The sequence below is a fragment of the Pseudophryne corroboree genome, chromosome 4, assembly GCF_028390025.1.
Source record: "Pseudophryne corroboree isolate aPseCor3 chromosome 4, aPseCor3.hap2, whole genome shotgun sequence".
NCBI lineage: Eukaryota > Metazoa > Chordata > Amphibia > Anura > Myobatrachidae > Pseudophryne > Pseudophryne corroboree.
Window position 1 is genome coordinate 592,841,067 of NC_086447.1, and position 18,732 is coordinate 592,859,798.

Genomic DNA, 18,732 nt, shown 5'->3' on the forward strand with positions numbered 1-18,732 from the left:
GAAATAGACTGATGTAGTGGGGGTGCAAACTTCATGTATAGTACGTTAACTTACAAGTTGCAAGTAGAAACACACACTCAATCTCCATGTTTCAGATTTGGAACTACTCATCACTTGTGATCAGCAAATCTTTTATATCAAGAAGACGTCTTTGGACGTGAAGAACAAATTGTTTCCAGATCTTGGCAAATTAACAGAGAATGGTGTCTGCATCAGGTAATGTCTGAAGGTAAGGATAGAAATTCCAGGACATGTCAATGAAGTCCATAGACTGTAAATAAAGGAGCAGAATTTGAAGAGTAATGGTATTGGTTATTGTGGGTTGAGAAGTTCTTGATGAATTTTCAGTAATAATTTGTGAATTCAAGAAATTATTGAACTGCTTTTAGGGAAGTTGGAATAGCCTCAGGATTGCCTGACACTTCTCATGGTAATCTGCAAACTTGATCTTGAAGTAATATACACAGTTGAGTCACATTATTATAACCACCTACTACATTTGATGTTGGCAGCGCGTAGCCACTGAAGTACATCATGTGTTATGCGCTGGCTTGGTGGGTATAGAAGGTGTATAATAAGTCTACTGCACACACATATCACTCATTGCTGTCATGGGTAAAAGGGGCAATTTATATGAATTGTAAAAAGTGATGATTACTGGCTTTCATGCCAGGATGGCAAAAAAAATGTAATTGTGCAGTTTGTGAACTGTTTGCGTGCTGCTGTGGTGAAAGTGTATCATGACTGGACAAATAGCACCATTGCGAATAATTCATGTCCATTTAGTAAAAAGTTGTTAAACTTGGAGGTTTTTTAAGGCAATACAGGCTACACATCTGTGGAAATCTTTGGTCCTTAAGGGATTTTTTGACTCTTGGGTGAGTACACTTCTTACCAAAGATCACGCCAAGAGTAAGGCATCTAATAGGGGTGGTCTTCAGTTTGCTGGCTGTCGGGGTCCCGGCGTAGAGTATACCGATGCTGGAATCCCGACACCCGGCATACCGACACCTTTTCTCCCTCTTTGGGGTCCACAACCCCCCTGGAGGGAGAATAGATAGCGTAGTGCGCCACCGTGCCCACAGTGTGGCAAGTGCAGCGAGCCTGCAAGGGGCTCATTTACGCTAGCCACAGTTAGAATGCTGGTGGTCCGGATTCCGGCGCCGGTATGCTGTGCACCAGGACCCCAACAGCCGGCATACCATACTACACCCATCTAATAGTTTGCAAGGTCACAAAGGAACAAAAGGAAACCTCTTAGCAACTGAAGGCCTTTCTAACATTAGCTAATGTAATGTTCATGAGTCTACCATCAGGAGGAAACTGATCAACAAATGGTGTCCATAGCAGGATTGCAAGGAGAAATCCGCTGCTCTCAAAAAAGAACTTTGCTGGACATCTGCAGTTTTCTAAAGATCACCTGGCCATTGGAACAATGTTTTGTGAACAGATGAGTCCAAAATAGAGCTTATTGGAATAAATGAGAAGTGTTATGTTTGGAGAAAGAAGAACACTGCATTCCAGCATAAAAACCTCATACCATCTGTGAAACACGGTGGTGGTGGTATCATGGTTTTGGTCTGTTTTGCTGCATCTGGCCAGGATGACTTGCCATCATTGATGGGACAATGACTTCTGAATTATACCAGAATATTTTAATGGAAAATGTCAGGACATCTATCCATGAGCTGAATCTCAAGAGAATGTGGGTCAAGCAGCAAGACAACGACCCAAGCACACAAGTCAATCGACCAAAGAATGGTCAAAGAAGAATACATTTAAAGTTTTGGAATGGCCAAGTCAAAGTCCTGACTTTAATCCAATACTAATGTTGTGGAAGGACCTGAAGAGAGCAGTTCATGGGAGGAAAGCCACCAACGTAACAGAGTTGAAGCTGTTTTGAATGGAGTAAAAATTCCTCCAAGCCGATGTTCAGGATTAATCACCAGTTACCGGAAACGTTTACATGCAGCTATTGCTGCACATGGGGGTCATAACAGATATTGAAAGGAAAGGTTCACATACTTTTGCCACTCACAGATATGTGATATTGGATCATTTTCCTCAATAAAAAGATGAGCATGTCTAATTTTTTTGTCTCATTTGTTTGATTTGGTTCTCTATATCTACTTTTAGGACGTGTAAAAATCTGAGGTAGTTTAAGTCCAAATTTCATCAGAAATAGAGAACATTCTGAAGGGTTCACAAACTTTTAAGCACCACTGTATATGACTGACTAGAGGTAATGACATTGAATGCTTCAGACAGATAAACATCCTTTTATAAGCACAATTGAATTTAAAAACCACCTGCAGAACAACATGGTTTTTCTGAGGTGCAAATTTGCTCTCTCTTTTATATATTGTTTGCTTTGCTCTCAACTCTGAATCAGAAACAGGGAGATATACTAAGCCTTGGAGAGTGATACTTTATCTCTTTCCCAATTATCAGCCAATCAGCTCCTAACATACTACAGGCTGTGTTTGAAAAATTACAGATATTGTTGGTTGGTTTATCTCTCTCCGCTTTATCTCTCTACGAGGCTTAGTCAATAGACCCCTTAGGAGCAAAAGGCATGGGATTACTTTTTATATAGCTACTTGCATTTTTGACACATATTTCAACATGAATTTCTGAAATATTTTTGTAATATTCTTATTTTTAGTATCACAAATTTTTACCAATTATCAATTAGTATAGTTGAAACTTTCAACATTTTTTTTCGTATATAGCTGCCAGAAAACAAAATGAAGAATAATTCTGGATATATTTGTACTGTACATGCTATATTTATAATAATACTGTTAAAAGCATGACATGACTTGAAGGAGCTGCCTCATAAGTCTTCAGTTTTTAGGAAGGATTCCATCAGGTTTTTAAGTTCCCTAGAAGAAAAAGAATGCCTTTAATAGCCATAAATCCATTCACTTTATCCATATACATACTTGACAACTTTTTATTTCTCCCCTCCAAGAGAAGCCCAAAGGGTAGAATCAGGTCATATAAGCCCTACCCCCTCCATACGGAACAACGATTTGTGACATTATGCTTCCCATCACACCCATTCCCTAGTAGGTCAGTGGGATGAAGGAGGGCCACCTACTCTTCTGGGAGTCTCCCAGACTTTCTGGTAGAGGATGTAAGAATGTGAAGGTAAATAAGTGAAATGTCACTGTAAGACGCACAGCTGGTATTCAATTATCAACATTCATATTGATTTATTGCAGGTCTAACTTTCTGCTGATTCCTTGTTATTTCCAAATACACTTGTGTAAAAAAAGAATTCTCAGCTTTTTGCTCCCATTTTTATATTTTTTTATTATAGAGAGTAGAAAATTGATTAGAAGAAAAAGAGATACTTAATTTTAATAACTTTAAATATATATATATATATATATATATATATATATATATATATATAATCATTGGATTAGGATTTATCATCACTTGCAATGTGGAGGATATGTACAGTAATGTGTGTTGTGACATTGTACTTGTGATTTGTTTGGGAAATATTGTGACACTGTTGTGACACCAGGCAATTAATGTATAACGGCAGAATATTTAAATTGCTTAAGCATAATTGAATAGGTGCCAGCAGTACACAAGTAATGCCCCTTCACATTGTAGAGAATATTTAATAAAACTTGATTTGAGTCAATGTTTACCCCTTTTATACGATGTTGGGTTGATATTTTTATTTTATTTTTTGAACGATTTTTGTGTTTCAGGGTCTAAATCGCACATTCACAAAAAGAAGATTTTTGACATCCTGTTAGTAAATGTGGGATTTAGGGGCATATTTTAAAAAAATCAATCCGGGTCGATTTTTGGTTGATGTTTGGTTGATTTTGTATTTTGGGGTCTAAATTCCACATTTACTAATAGATAATTTATGAAATTTTTTTTAAACAATGTTAAAATTAATCTGTTCGTAAATGTGTGATTTAGGGGGACATGTACTAAGCAGTGATAAGTGTGAAGAAATGAGCCAGTGGAGAAGTTGCCCATGGCAACCAATCAGCTGCTCTGTATAATTTTAAAGTATGCAAATTATAAATGTTACTGAAATGCTGATTGGTTGCCATGGGCAACTTCTCCACTGGCTCACTTCTTCGCTCTTTTCACTGCTTAGTACATATCCCCATAATAGCCTTACACCACAATCGGTTAAAAAATTGACTTTTAGTAAATGTACCCCCTTTTCCCTTGACTTGAGAATTGTGAAATATGAAATATGAACATCAAGGTTGGGAATCTTTGTCAATCTATCATCAACTTAATTTAGCACTGGGCTCTTTACCTTGGTCAGAGTATAAAGCTACAGCCATGGATGGGTTTATTTATCATGTTCTACTGTGATACAGATGCACTGACTATTTAATGTACTTAAAACTGTAACTCCTTTTTATTTAAGCATTGCTCAACTATTGATAAATATATATATTTTTAAATGAGATACAGTGCGTGATTCAGAGGTTTAAGAAATGCTGATGTTTGTAGAGTTGAGAAAGGGAGTAGCTGCCATTGGTGCAGGGTGTGCAGTTGCTACGGGGTCTGGAGTACCTATGGGGTCTGTCCCACTGTCCCACTGCCAGTGCTTCTTAGATTGCAGGCTAAATGGATATTTAATCTGAATACAATCCATCCATTGGGACTAAATGAATACCTCTCCCTGAATTGTTTTTTTGTAGCATGCCTCTGTACTTGTGTGTGTTTTTGTGTATTTCAGCATGTGTTTTATAATTAACTTTATAGATGTCTATACTCAGTAACCGGACTCTGGGTTGACAGTGTCTACGTCGACACACATTTGGTCGACAGTGACTAGGTCAACACTGGAAATAGGTTGACACTGCAACTAGGTCGACATGAACAAAGTCGACATGGAAAAAGGTCGTCATGAGTTTTTTGCTTTCTTTTTTCGTTTTCTGATCTTTTTCATACTTTATGATCAGCGTGGACAGCAATTGGGAACTGTAACCTGTGCCGAGCGCATCGGTAGCAGAGCGAGGCCCCTTGCCCAAAGCATGGCGAGCGAAGCGAACCATGCGAGGGGACACGGTGCACTAATTGGGGTTCCCGGTCACTTAAAGATAACGACACCAAAAAAAACCCATAAAAAACTCACATTGACCTTGTTCATGTTGACCTAATTGCCGTGTTGACCTACTCACTGTCGACCAATAGGTGTCGACCTAATGTGTGTCAACCTAGACACTGTCGACCCTGAGTCCCAGATGCCTATACTCTTCTGTAGCTGCCCTTCATTGTTATTTAATGATCCTGTTTGTTATGCTGACAGGACTACTGCAATATTTGTGCTATCTCTGCCTGTGTAATAGCACTCTTATGTCCTGCTCCCCTTGTTTACATTGTTTCCTAGGCAACCCAGGTGGAATGGCCAGGCTGGCATCTGAGCAGTGGCTGATGACGACAGAGCACCGGATCATGTCAGGTTTGCCGCACTCTGGGTGTCTTATTCAAATTATCGAATCTATCTATACAGGTAAGTTATGACTGCACTTGTATTATTCCTTCATCAGAGAACAATAATTTTGAAATACAGTTTAAGAACTGTACAGTTGCGGGTACAGTGTGGATTATTTGGTCTTAAAGAAGTCCGCTGCATGCCACCTCCATTCTGCATATATACAGCTGTAGCCGAGACCCCCGGAGAGTTAGCCGTAGCCGACACCCCTGGAGTGTTATCCGTAGCCGACACCCCTGGAGGGTTAGGGTGGGGGAGGGTTAAAATACTTACCCCCGTCCAGTGTCTGGATTCTCACTGGCGGGATGCCGCTGTCGGTCATGTGACCGCTGGCATCCTGACTACCGGCATGTCATACCTTTCAGCTCTGTCACACACATTGTGAATATCTCTCAGGTGAATGGTACCCAGTAATCCTTACTGATGTCTCTCCCAGCTCAGATTCCTCTTCCTTCAAACACTCCCTTATCTCACCCCTTCTTAAGAAACTCTACCCAGACTTTCTCTCAAGCTTTTATTACCACCCTTTCTTTCTCCTCCTCTTTACCTTTAAACTCCTGGAGAGTAACACCTTTCTTGACCTTATAAATTATAGAGAAATCACAGAGAGGACTTCCGGGTTTATGAACTAGGAGTCCTATTGCGTATGGGAAAGCCATGGGAAAACAGAAATCCTCCAAGGGGAATTCTATGGTAAGAAGCTCAATGGGCTCAGGCTTCGAAAAGTTCTTCTTTCTGGAGCTTGGTGCATATTGGAACATTGCAGCCCGATAGCATTTTATAGGAATTGCAGTGCCGGCAGACCGCAGCGGATATCTTCAATATCAACTGTGGAACACTTTAGTGCATATGGGAATTGCAGCAAATATCCGACAATGACAGTTTGCACATTTTTGTGGTTAGTACATCCAGCCCTCAAAGTGGTTAATACATGTAAATTAATATCACACTGCTCATTTCACCTCAATGCTATGAGGAGATGGGGTCATCACAAGGGAAACAAGAACCATGCACCGCATCAATAGACCGATATATGCTGCCGATCACTCACCATCTTTGGTCTCCCCCATTCACCAGTTTTACAATAAAATAAAATACAATCCCAGTTGGGACATTGGCTGCACCTCTAATACCTTACCGCCACCTTCTTCATCCCTAGATGTATATTCACAAGCAGCGGTGGCTGCCCACGGACTGCAGCTCACACCATATATGGGGGGTGGCAGGTTAACTCTCGTATATAGGGGGTCATTCCGAGTTGATCACATGCTGACGATTTTCGCAGTGCAGCGATCAGGTAAAAAAACGGTAAAACTGCACATGCGTATGCACCGCAATGTGCATGCGCATCGTATGGGTACAAACAGCATCATTGCTGTGCAATGCTTCTAGCGACGATTCCATTCGCACAGCCGATCACAAGGAGATTGACAGGAAGAGGGCATTTATGGGTGTCAACTGACAGTTTTCTGGGAGTGGTAGGGAAAATGCAGGCGTGACCAAGCGTTTGCAGGGTATCTGACGTCAATTCCAGGACCTCCGCCGCTGGAATCATCGCACAGGATAAGTAACTACAGGGCTGGTCTTGTTTTGCACAAAATGTTTTTTGTACCGCTTGGCTGCACATGCGATTGCACACTTGCAAAGCGAAAATACACTCCCCCATGGGCGGCGACTATGCGTTTGCACTGCTGCTAAAAGTAGCTAACAAGCGATCAACTCGGAATGAGGGCAATAAGCATTGTAGTACCTTTACTGTGTGTTATAAAACATGTGCTGGCTGGCTAGCTATCTGGCCCCGGGGATCAGCAGTGCTGCTGTGTGTATCGCAGCCACCACTGCACTGTCCAGGACACAGCTCTCAGCTTCTTATTTCTCTATAACCCGCCCCCAGAGTCGCATTGGCTAGTTATACAGGAGTCTGGGGGCGTGTTATAAATACACACAGCAGCGCTGCTGATCCCTGGGGACAGACAGCACATATTTCATAACATACAGTAAAAGGTACTATCTTAAAACAGCTTAATGTCATCCAGTATACAAAACAGTGTGTACTCACTCTTGTTTATCTAAAGTAAGCTTCTGTTTCATCAGCAACCTTTTGATTTCAGTATCAAGGTCCTAGGAAATGAAAAATAAAATATCACTATTTGCATTACTAGTTACATATGTTGTACTTGTGTAATATACTCTAATTTCTCCTAATATTACGTGGATCGGACATGTCATTTTATCTATTTATTGAAAAGCTGATGGTTTTTAATATGTTGTAAAATACAGCACATTACATCATCATTTTATTCTGTGTTACTGTTCTCCATGGTGTTTAATGCTGTTATTGGAGGCAGTGATGTCAGTTGTTTTTTATAGACCATTTTTTTTTATATGTGGGTACGCGGATCCTCAAGACATTCGAAGATTCCAGATGAAAAAAGACTTGCTGATCATTGTAATCCTTCAGTAAAACTCTGATTATTCAGTCCAATGGAGGCCACAAGCCCTTACTATTCATGACATCCAGCACAAGAAAATGCAGAGAGACATTACAGCATCATGTACTTTTTATATGAAGCCACAAGTAGCAACTTCCCTGATCAAAATATTTGTATGATTACTCATTGGGATAGTTTCTTTATGGTTTTGGCACACAGTCGTATAGTAGGTCCCCTGCCACTGAAGGAAGGTAGCCCCGCTGCTGAAGCAACACAGTGGGTGGTGAGTCTGGGGGGGAGAAGGCATTACTTATGTGTAATGGGGCATTACTATGTTTAGGGCATTACATATGTGTAAATGGGCATTACCTACGTATAAACGGGTGTGGTTCATCAAATCGACAGTGTCTAGGTCGACAATGTTTAGGTCGACCACTATAGGTCGACAGTCACTAGGTCGACATGGATGGAAGGTCGACAGGGTTTCTAGGTCGACATGTGCTAGGTCGACAGGTCTAAAGGTCGACATGAGGATTTTTTTTTTTTGTGTCGTTTTCTTCGTAGAGTGACCGGGATCCCAAATTAGTGCACCGCGTCCCCTCGCATGGCTCGCTTCGCTCGCCATGCTTCGGGCATGGTGCCTTCGCTCCGCTACCGCTTCGCTCAGCACACTTTACCGTTCCAATCGTAGTCCACGTGGATCGTTAAGTATGAAAAAATTTTAAAAAAGTAAAAAAATGTGAAAAACGCATGTCGACCTTTAGACCTGTCGACCTAGCACATGTCGACCTAGAAACCATGTCGACCTTCCATCCATGTCGACCTAGTGTCTGTCGACCTATAGTGGTCGACCTAAACATTGTCGACCTAGACACTGTCGATCTTCAGACCGGATCCCGTATAAACTTCTGTGTAAAGGGCACTACTTAATGGGCCATAATGTGTAAATGGCTTGCGCATGGCTTTCTGGGAGCAGCCACAGGAGAGGTTGGAGCAGAAGTACGCTGCAGCAGTGCACCCTCTTTCTGCTGGGCATGCCCCTTAGAGTGATGAATAGAGGGTTTGTCACAAAACCATACCCCTGCAGAAGAACGCCATCTTCGTTTTGTCTTTTGTTTTGTTTTGTTTTTTGGTGGGTATGAGCCCTGAGCTCCAAAAGGTCTAGAACCAGCCCTGAGCACCAGAGCAGGGAGCAGAATTAGTAGGGGCAGCAGCAGCCAGCAACAAAAATGGCCACTGGACCTGGAGGAAGGCTGCTGCGCATGCCCAGCCACAACAGCTCCTCCTCCCATCGGCCTTTGCAAAACAGGCTGAATCTGCACTGACTGAATCCTTGCAGGCAGCCCAGGCTTCAATATCTTCAGAGTTCAGGCAGACTGAGGTCACAGTTTTATTGGCCAGGCGAATGACATTACTGTGTGGCATTATGTGTAAGCGTCATTACTGTGTGGCATTATGTGTAGAAGGGGTGCTACTACTGTGTGGCATTATGTATATAAGGTGTACTACTGTGTGGCATAATGTGTATAAACGGCACTACTGTATGGAATTATGTAAATAAGCAGCACTACAGTGTAGCGTAATATGTATAAGGTAAAGGGGTACTACTGAGTGATATAACGTGAATTTTTGGTGCTCACTGTCCTTATATAAAATATAGGGAGGTGGGGGTGCCAATGCTCTTGCTGGCACAGGACACCTAAATGAGGATTGTCATGAGTGAGTGGTGATGGGTGTTGCTGGCTGCTGCTGTGATCTGTGCTACTGGTTGATGGGTGCTGTGCTGGGAAAGTGGTGCTGGGTCAGAACTGGAACTAGCAGCGGTGCTAGGGGGCACCAGCCAATTCTTGCCTAGGGTTACAAATTGGTTAGGGCTGGCTTTGGACAAAAGGGTTAATATGTATCGTACTCAGTTCATAGTTGATTTGAAATGAGAAGTCTGGAGATGATTAATGAGTGGGTGAGTTTTGGTAGCATTGTAGGAAAGGTAAGTGAATATTCATGGAGTGAGAAACTTTAGATTTTAAGTAAGGAAAAATGAACATTCAGACATAAGTATTGTGACCTTACTGTTCCTCAAGCCTGTGACAAAATACATTTCTGATACGGACACCTACATGTCTGGGGTATTAGGATAGCATTCGCTCTCTTATCACACTGGTAGGTGGTATTGTTTTCTTGATCCAGAGTAAGAGGACCCACCGAGATGAAGGAGCCTGCGTCAAAGATGAGACTGCCCCTGATTGGCTGTCTATTTAGTAGGCTGGCATACCAGACATTTACTAATCTAATTTTGAGAGCTCCTTTTGAGCAGTCTGTTCATCTGGTTTCTGTGAGTTTATTTTATTTCTCTGGTACTTGGGAGGAGGAACCCAATGTTACTCTACTTTGAGCTTGGCACCTATAAGCCAGTAGGCCACAATGAACCGCTACATATTATGGCCTGTTCCAGATGGCTAAAGAAGATTTTTTTTTTTACATATTTTATTGTAATTTATCTTTTCCACTATTGAGAAGCAAGATATCCGAAACTGGGTTTGAGCTATCCAGCCTCCCACAGTGGAAGGAAGGGGGTGTTTATTTCTAACTATAATTTTAATGGCTGTGGTTAATAAATGACAGAAGTTGATTGGTTGGCTGGTAATTTAACCCTCTCCACTTTATCTCTCTTGATACACATGTGGCTTAGTCACCTCTTTTTTTCCAGTAGAATTGTAGGCAGTTTTTCTTTTGCCCCAGTTTCATTACACCATACATCACACATTAGTGCATCACGTAAGTGTCTTTTCCGCAGAATAACACAATTACTGTTTCAGGCCTAACCTCATGGTCAGGGGCGCATCTAGAGAGGAGGAGGAACGTGTGCAGACACCATCTGGGCCCTCTCCTCTCTAGACAGTAACGCTGTAGTCCTGGGCACTAGGGTCACTGTGGGGCCGTAGTGCTGTCCCAGAATCTAGAGTGCATGCGCAAATCCCCGGAAAATGGTGCAGCGGGCATTTTCCCAGTGATTTTCCTACTGTGCATACGCAAAACACCAGGAAATGCGCCATTCGCCCAGTGATTTCTGCAGCGCTACTGCTGTGTCGCGGGAGTCCGGAGAGTAAATATAAATAGTTATTTATGCAGGATATGCGGTGTGGGCCTCCCTGGACCCCTGGGGTCCGCGTGTACAGCGCACACTGCATCCATATTAAATATGTCAGTGCTTAGGATGCAAACGATCATGTTTTATTGGCAAATATGTATATTTGTGTCTTACATACAGTAGCTTCAAAAAGAATATAATATGTGCATAGGCACCCTTGTAACAAAGATGAAGTAGCATAGAGGTGTTTATAAATAAAAACACAAATTTATCGGCACAATTGTGACATGAAACATAAAATATAAACATATATACATATATTGCACTGATCCCAAGTAATATCTCACCCTCTTTTTGATTTGCGGTGGGCAGAGAGCTTTTTCACAAAAAGCAATCAAGTCCCGGTGGAATTCAAATAGCACCACCGCAAAAGGCTTTTTCTTTAGGAGTCCAACAGTGCGCTCAAAAGAGGATGTCCATATCATCCAAACGACGCGTTTCTGAGAAAACTCTCCTTTTTCAAGCTTGAAAAAGGAGAGTTTTCTCCGAAACGCGTCATGTCACAATTGTGCCAATAAATTTGTTTTTATTTATGAACACCTCTATGCTACTTCATCTTTGTTACAAGAGCGCCTATGCAGATATTATATTCTTTTTGTTCGATATCTGCCCAGGGACGTGGTGTTCCCTTAGTATTATGTGACTGCTGCCTATTGTTACATTAATTGCGCACTTTGGATTTATTTTGTATTTTTGGTATACAGTAGCTACAAGTCAATTAATGAAAGTTTACATATCACTTAAAAAATATTTGAAAATTATTATACCACAAAAAAGTGAAAAAGAAATAATTGTATGTTCTCAAATGTAAGCATGTCTAGAAAAAGAACATTTCACCTAATTTAATACATTATTGCTTTTGCGTAATCTAATTCTTGATAGATTCTTTGTATAAGCTTCCATTACCTTATTTGCACTTTGAAGAAAAGCATTTGATGATTGAAGTTTCACAGTCTCTGTCTGCAATGAATATCAAATGAATTGTAAAATCAGTACATGCAATCTCTACAGTATGTATATAGAAGCATAATGGCTATACTCCACACGTTCTCAACCTCGGTCCTCAGGACCCCACACAGATCATGATTTCCAGAGCACCTGTATATTTTTCAAATGTGATGGTTTGTGATACATAGTACACCTGCTGGGTAACCTGGAAACATGACCTGTATGGGGTCCTGAGGACACAGCTGGATTAAGCCTTTGGAGGGCAGACACTTGCACTGCAGACACTGAGGTGACAAGATCATAGTGGGCATACACAGTTCTTTATGATTCCTGATCCCTGGAGGTGTGTCTGACCAGTGGTTTTTCTCCATTTAAATGTAATCACTAATTCGGAGAGTATATAAATTACAGAACTACTGGGTCAATGAAGTTGCCACATCTCTGGCACCGCTATCGGCAGTATTTTAAGTATTTGCCCCCCGGAATTGATGTTAAGCAGGTGAAAATGATTATCATCCACCATACTGTACACCACTAGATTCTTTTATACCCCTGAGGAAGTCCTGCCAATAGGACGAAACGCGTAGGGTTTTAAAACAAACAAGATCTCTTCGGTGAGAGAGTATTTTCTAGGTTTAACACCTGGCTGAGTATCATTGAATATCGGATACAAAGGAGATCAGAATACCCATTTCAAGTTGGAATTACAATCAAGTCCAATTAGAATAACAGTTGAAAATAATCTGACATTCATTTACATCCATAAATTCATAAGGACTCATTCATGGACAATTGTTTTGATGTTTGAGCGCCCTCTGACCTTTTATCTGTCTACATATGTGTGTGTGTGTGTGTGTGTGTGTGTGTGTGTGTGTGTGTGTGTGTGTGTGTGTGTGTGTGTATATATATATTGGATTTGGCTGTTACTTGTGTCTTTCCTGGTGGCTGCAGGTTCAAATTTAACAGACCCGGCATACAAACTGAAAAGAATCTGCAATCAGGTTCATTAACCAGCTGAATACCCTTAAAGGCGTATGCGTTTATGCTTGGTTTTACCATCCTACAACCATTCTGGGTGAATTATCCATCTCTATTAAAAGTTGGTCCTATATATATGGACTATGGATGTTTTATATCCATGAAGGCCTTTGTTCCTTTTTTTGTGATACCATACAGAAACCCCTGATGAAGTCGTTCTGACGAAACGCGTTGGGTCGAATAAGTTACGGTCTCTTATCTAGTTCATCAGTACACCCTACAGAATATACACCTATAAGGGTGAGGGTCTTCTTTAAAGGCTTGAACAGAAAACCTATTGACTGTATCTGGATGTATTTCTTTTAAGAATGTTTATATGAATGTATGGAACCTTTCATTTGTAAAAAAATGTTCATATGAATTTATGGAATTCTATATGTTTTTTTTTAATAAAAACAAATTGGTATCATATCTAATTTAGGACATTCTGGCCGTCTTTTTGTTCGGGTGTGTTCTCTGGTGTGAGGGTATACTTGCAGGTGATACCAGTTATAAGAATCCACACCGTGGAAGAACAGCTACTGGAAATACTAAAATCTGAGTGTTTTAAAGTTATACCAAGCGCAATTGGTTATTGTTTTGTTTATGTTATTCTTTGAAAGTTCACTAACAGGGACTTTCTCCATATTGCTGCTGGTGGGTTGAGCGCGGGGTGGAAGACATTTTTTTGTATCTATCTATATATATATATATATATATATATACACACATACATAAATACAGTATACATACATACATACATACATACATACATACATACATACATAGAGATCCTGTATGCACATGTAATGGTGGTGGTGGTGGTTAGCCTTGTTTATGTTAGATAATTTTCATTGTTTATATAAAATCATTTATGTGAAACTTTCATTACCATGCTGTGTGACAGACAAAAGCACAATTGAAGACAAGGGATTACTCTCATTGTGACAGTGGTAGGAGGAGAGAGAGAGAAGTGAAGGGGTTAAGTGGCCTGGAGAACATGAGGATGAGGGGCTCAGGACCAATGTAAGAAAAACCTCATAGCCACTATTCAGTAGATATATAAAGGGACAGGCATTAACAAGGATGGGGGGTGAGGAGTCCTACCTGAAGTGTTGGAGAGAAGAAGCTTAATATAAAACAAGACAGAAGCTGGCAACCAGGTTTTAAGGTACTGGTAGAATCCAGTAGCAACAGACGGAACCCAGAGGCGGCAGTGCACTGCACCGCTGAGTAATAGCAGATCCCTGCACTGAAGATTCTCCATGTGCCCGCCCCCTCCCCCCCTCTTCCCTACACCCAACACCGGCCAGTCACAGTGAGAGCATGCACAGCCACATGCTGAATCTTAGACACCTAGCACTGCTCTGTGGCACCATCAGAATGATGCTGTCAGAGCGAGGGTGAGTGTTAGCGGCTATGGGTGCAGGCTGTAGGGCTGCAGATTGGATCAGCATAAATATCCGATCTTTGGCAGATGGTGGGGTGTGTCGTGACTGTAGTTTTGTGAACCCGGCATATATGTGAAGTCCGTGCGGGTAACTGGAGGACTATGTGTATATTTGGCTGGTCTGTGGGAATCGGTTAGATGAAGTAGTAAGGAGCAATCCCTGACCAGGAATCGAACCCGAGCCTCTGCAGAGGGAGCTGTATCTCGACCACTGGATCACCAGGGACTTGGTGTTGATAGCAGGATGGTGAATGTATTGGTGAGAACGAACTGGATATATTGTCACAGGACTAGGTGTTTGTGTACCCAAACTTAACTATGAAATAGGTTCTCTGGAGTTATGCAGATCTGGGAGGAGAGCTGAAAACGTTGAACCGGACTGGTTACCGGTGAGACTGGAACTGGGCTGGTTACCGGAGCACTATGGACCGGGCTGGTTACCGGTGAGACTGGAACTGGGCTGGTTACCGGATATGACTGGTAGTGCACTGTGAACCAGGCTGGGTACTGGTATAACTGGTAACGCACTGTGAACTGTACTGGGGACCGGTATAACTGGTAAGGCACGGTGAACCAGGCTGGGAAATAGTATAACTGGTAGTGCACTGTGAACCGGGCAGGGTATCGGTATAACTGGTAACATACTGTGAACCGGGCTGGGTACCGGTATAACTGGTAAGGCACTGTGAACTGGGCCGGGTACCGCTATAACTGGTAACGCACTGTGAACCAGGTTGGTACCGGATATAACTGGTAACGTACTGTGAACCGGGCTGGGTACCACTATAACTGGTAATGCACTGTGAACAGGGTTGGTACCGGATATAACTGGAAACATAACTGTAATCCAGACTGGATAGCAAAAGAGCAGAGGTGTCACAATCCCAATTTATTTTCATTAATGTACCAAGTGATTCCTCATGCCTTACCTCCTGTACTGCAGGGTTCCTTCAGCTACCAACCTCCTTTGCATTCTGTGTAAGTCTGTGTCACTGCTGTAGCACTTCCCAGACGGATTGTATACCTGTGTAGTCTCCAGATTGCACCAGTGATCTCAGACCAGCTAATAACTAGTTGTGTGCCTGAAAATCATACAAACTCCTGTGTGCAGTACTGTGTTCTGAACTTATAGAATGATGCCAGCATTCATTCCAGTAACGAGACCTCTGTAGAGAGCTCCTGCAATCCCCTGCTTAAAGAGACAGTGCATTTCCAACTTCAGCACTTCCTGACTCTCTTCTCCAGGATATTTGCAAACCTGCACCGCTGGTTATTCTATCTTCAATATATCTGCAAACCTGCAGGGCTGGTTATCTCATCTCCAGTATATTTGAAAACCTGCACCGCTAGTTATCTTATCTCCAGGATATATGCAAGTCTTCACTGCTGGTTATCCTATCTCCAGTATACCTGCAAACCTGCACCGCTGGTCAATACAATCTCTAGTATATGGAATCAAATCCCCATAGAAAGGGGAAAAGGGAAAGAAACCAGATAAAATTTAAGGTGCACTCATCCAACTGATAAATCTTGATATGATTGTTATTGTGAAACATGTATATCCACAGCAGCAATATCAAATAAAGGCTTAAATGCTCAATAACCTAAATTGATGTAGAAGTTTATTTTATTATATATTTATATGGGACTTAATTGTCCTTTATTGAGAATAGAGCGAAATATTAAAATTCATAGAATAAGAGAAAAAGAATAGAGGGTGACAGAAATTGAACTATGTGTGAATAAAGATTTAAAAACAAAGCTAATGTGTTTTTCCCTTCATATGTTTTCCTGTATTTATTTCAATTGTGCACTTACATACATATGTTTGAGCAGCACTGTATCAGTGCTATATTCATATGAGACCTGCAATTTTCATATTCACTGGATCCTGTTATGCTGTGATAGAGGGGAATATGCTGTCTTCCTTTTGAGTCACAAACTGTTACATCAAATTGTAACCAAGTTTTTAGAAATGTGCAACAATAAATCTCCACTCCTGCCCTTAAGGCTGTAATTATGGTAACTTGATTCTAATGTTATGAATTGAGGAGTGAAACAATGTTGCTAAATATGTGACTTGTGCCTGAAATCCTAGAGTGTCATACAATGCAAAAAATGCTGGTATGATATTATATAAATTAACTAAGTGTTAGAGAGAACTAAAGGGGATAAGCCTTGGTAAATAGTCTCACTGCCCTGTGTTCAAAGCTGTCTACTTTATAAATCTTAATAATCTCTGACACCAACTACTGCTATTAATAATGCATGAATAAATGTGCAGGAAAGATGTGTTTAGTATATCCCATATGATGTAAGTTCACAGTGATCGATACTTCTATTACATTATGTTGGAATGTATCCATGTAATAGCTTGTTGCAGTGATTAATATCCACTAGCCATATTCTTAATATATTATTCCTAATACATAGAGATATTTAACAAGTGTACAGGGAACATATACACCCCAAATTTCTACACTGTATGTATGAGTTGGTATTACGTATAAATTTAGCAGCAGTTGTTTCTGGTACTAAGCAATGTTAAATTGTGTCCATGCAGGACATATTGATAGCACTTAAATATTGCTAACCGTGTTCAAATAAATTATAATCTGTATAGGTACCAGAGGATCGTGCCCTGAGGAAGCTCAATAGGAGTGAAATGCGCATAGGCATTAGTAATGTGTTCCCGTATTAGTAACAATATTTAAAATGTGCAAATGGTGTACAACATACATTCGAGACCTATAGTGTGTGATTAGGAGCCAAACCTGCTCATGTCATAGAGGAATCTTTGAACGCATTCATATTTACCGATACTCTATCCATATGCTGTGGGTCAGCTTTAATTAATATCAAATAAGAGAGACAACGGGGGTCAATGGCAGATATGGGATAAAATTAAATGATCTCTCTCTAAAATGTCTCACATACAATACTGTCTCTGTGCTTAGCGGATATTTAGTGCGATTGTATATATACTGCAGTCAATCTATAAACAGGGGCACGATCCTCTGGTACCTATACAGATTATAATTTATTTGAACACGGTTAGCAATATTTAAGTGCTATCAATATGTCCTGCATGGACACAATTTAACATTGCTTAGTACCAGAAACAACTGCTGCTAAATTTATACGTAATACCAATTCATACATACAGTGTAGAAATTTGGGGTGTATATGTTCCCTGTACACTTGTTAAATATCTCTATGTATTAGGAATAATATCTTAAGAATATGGCTAGTGGATATTAATCACTGCAACAAGCTATTACATGGATACATTCCAACATAATGTAATAGAAGTATCGATCACTGTGAACTTACATCATATGGGATATATTAAACACATCTTTCCTGCACATTTATTCATGCATTATTAATAGCAGTAGTTGGTGTCAGAGATTATTAAGATTTATAAAGTAGACAGCTTTGAACACAGGGCAGTGAGACTATTTACCAAGGCTAATCCCCTTTAGTTCTCTCTAACACTTAGTTAATTTATTATAATATCATACCAGCATTTTTTGCATTGTATGACACTCTAGGATTTCAGGCACAAGTCACATATTTAGCAACATTGTTTCACTCCTCAATTCATAACATTAGAATCAAGTTACCATAATTACAGCCTTAAGGGCAGGAGTGGAGATTTATTGTTGCACATTTCTAAAAACTTGGTTACAATTTGATGTAACAGTTTGTGACTCAAAAGGAAGACAGCATATTTCCCTCGGTATCCGTTCACATGGTCGACCATGTTATGGTCGACAGTCATTAGGTCGACCACTATTGGTCGACATTGACATGGTCGACATGGACACATGGTTGACACATGAAAATGGTCGACACATGAAAGGTCGACACATGAAAAGGTCGACATGATTTTTTTAACTTTTTTTTTCTTTTGGGGAACTTTTTCATACTTTACGATCCACATGGACTACGATTGGAACGGTAAAGTGTGCCGAGCGAAGCGGTAGCAGATCGAAGGCACCATGCCCGAAGCATGGCGAGCGAAGCGAGCCATGCGAGGGGACACAGTGCACTAATTGGGGTTCCCAGTCACTTTACGCAAAAAACGACACCAAAAAAAGTAAAAAAACTCATGTCGACCTTTTCATATGTCGACCTTTCATGTGTCGACCATGTCAATGTCGACCAATAGTGGTCGACCTAATGACTGTCGACCATAACATGGTCGACCATTCATACCGGAACCATTTCCCTCTATCACAGC

The 18,732-nt window shown here is 40.9% G+C and overlaps 1 protein-coding gene across 3 annotated transcripts in view; it reads right to left on the reverse strand.

Moving 5' to 3' along the window:
* Positions 1–2,748: 2,748 nt before the first annotated feature.
* The window catches only part of C4H6orf118 (chromosome 4 C6orf118 homolog), a 116,287-nt gene continuing 100,303 nt past the window's right edge, over positions 2,749–18,732 (reverse strand). For all 3 annotated transcript variants that reach the window (XM_063917545.1, XM_063917543.1, XM_063917544.1), the window contains exons 8-10: positions 11,978–12,031; positions 7,551–7,612; positions 2,749–2,885 (exon numbers count right to left, since the gene is read on the reverse strand). In XM_063917545.1, the coding sequence (XP_063773615.1) occupies positions 2,837–2,885; positions 7,551–7,612; positions 11,978–12,031 (165 nt within the window). In that variant the 3' untranslated portion in view covers positions 2,749–2,836. The remainder of the gene's footprint in view (positions 2,886–7,550; positions 7,613–11,977; positions 12,032–18,732) is intronic.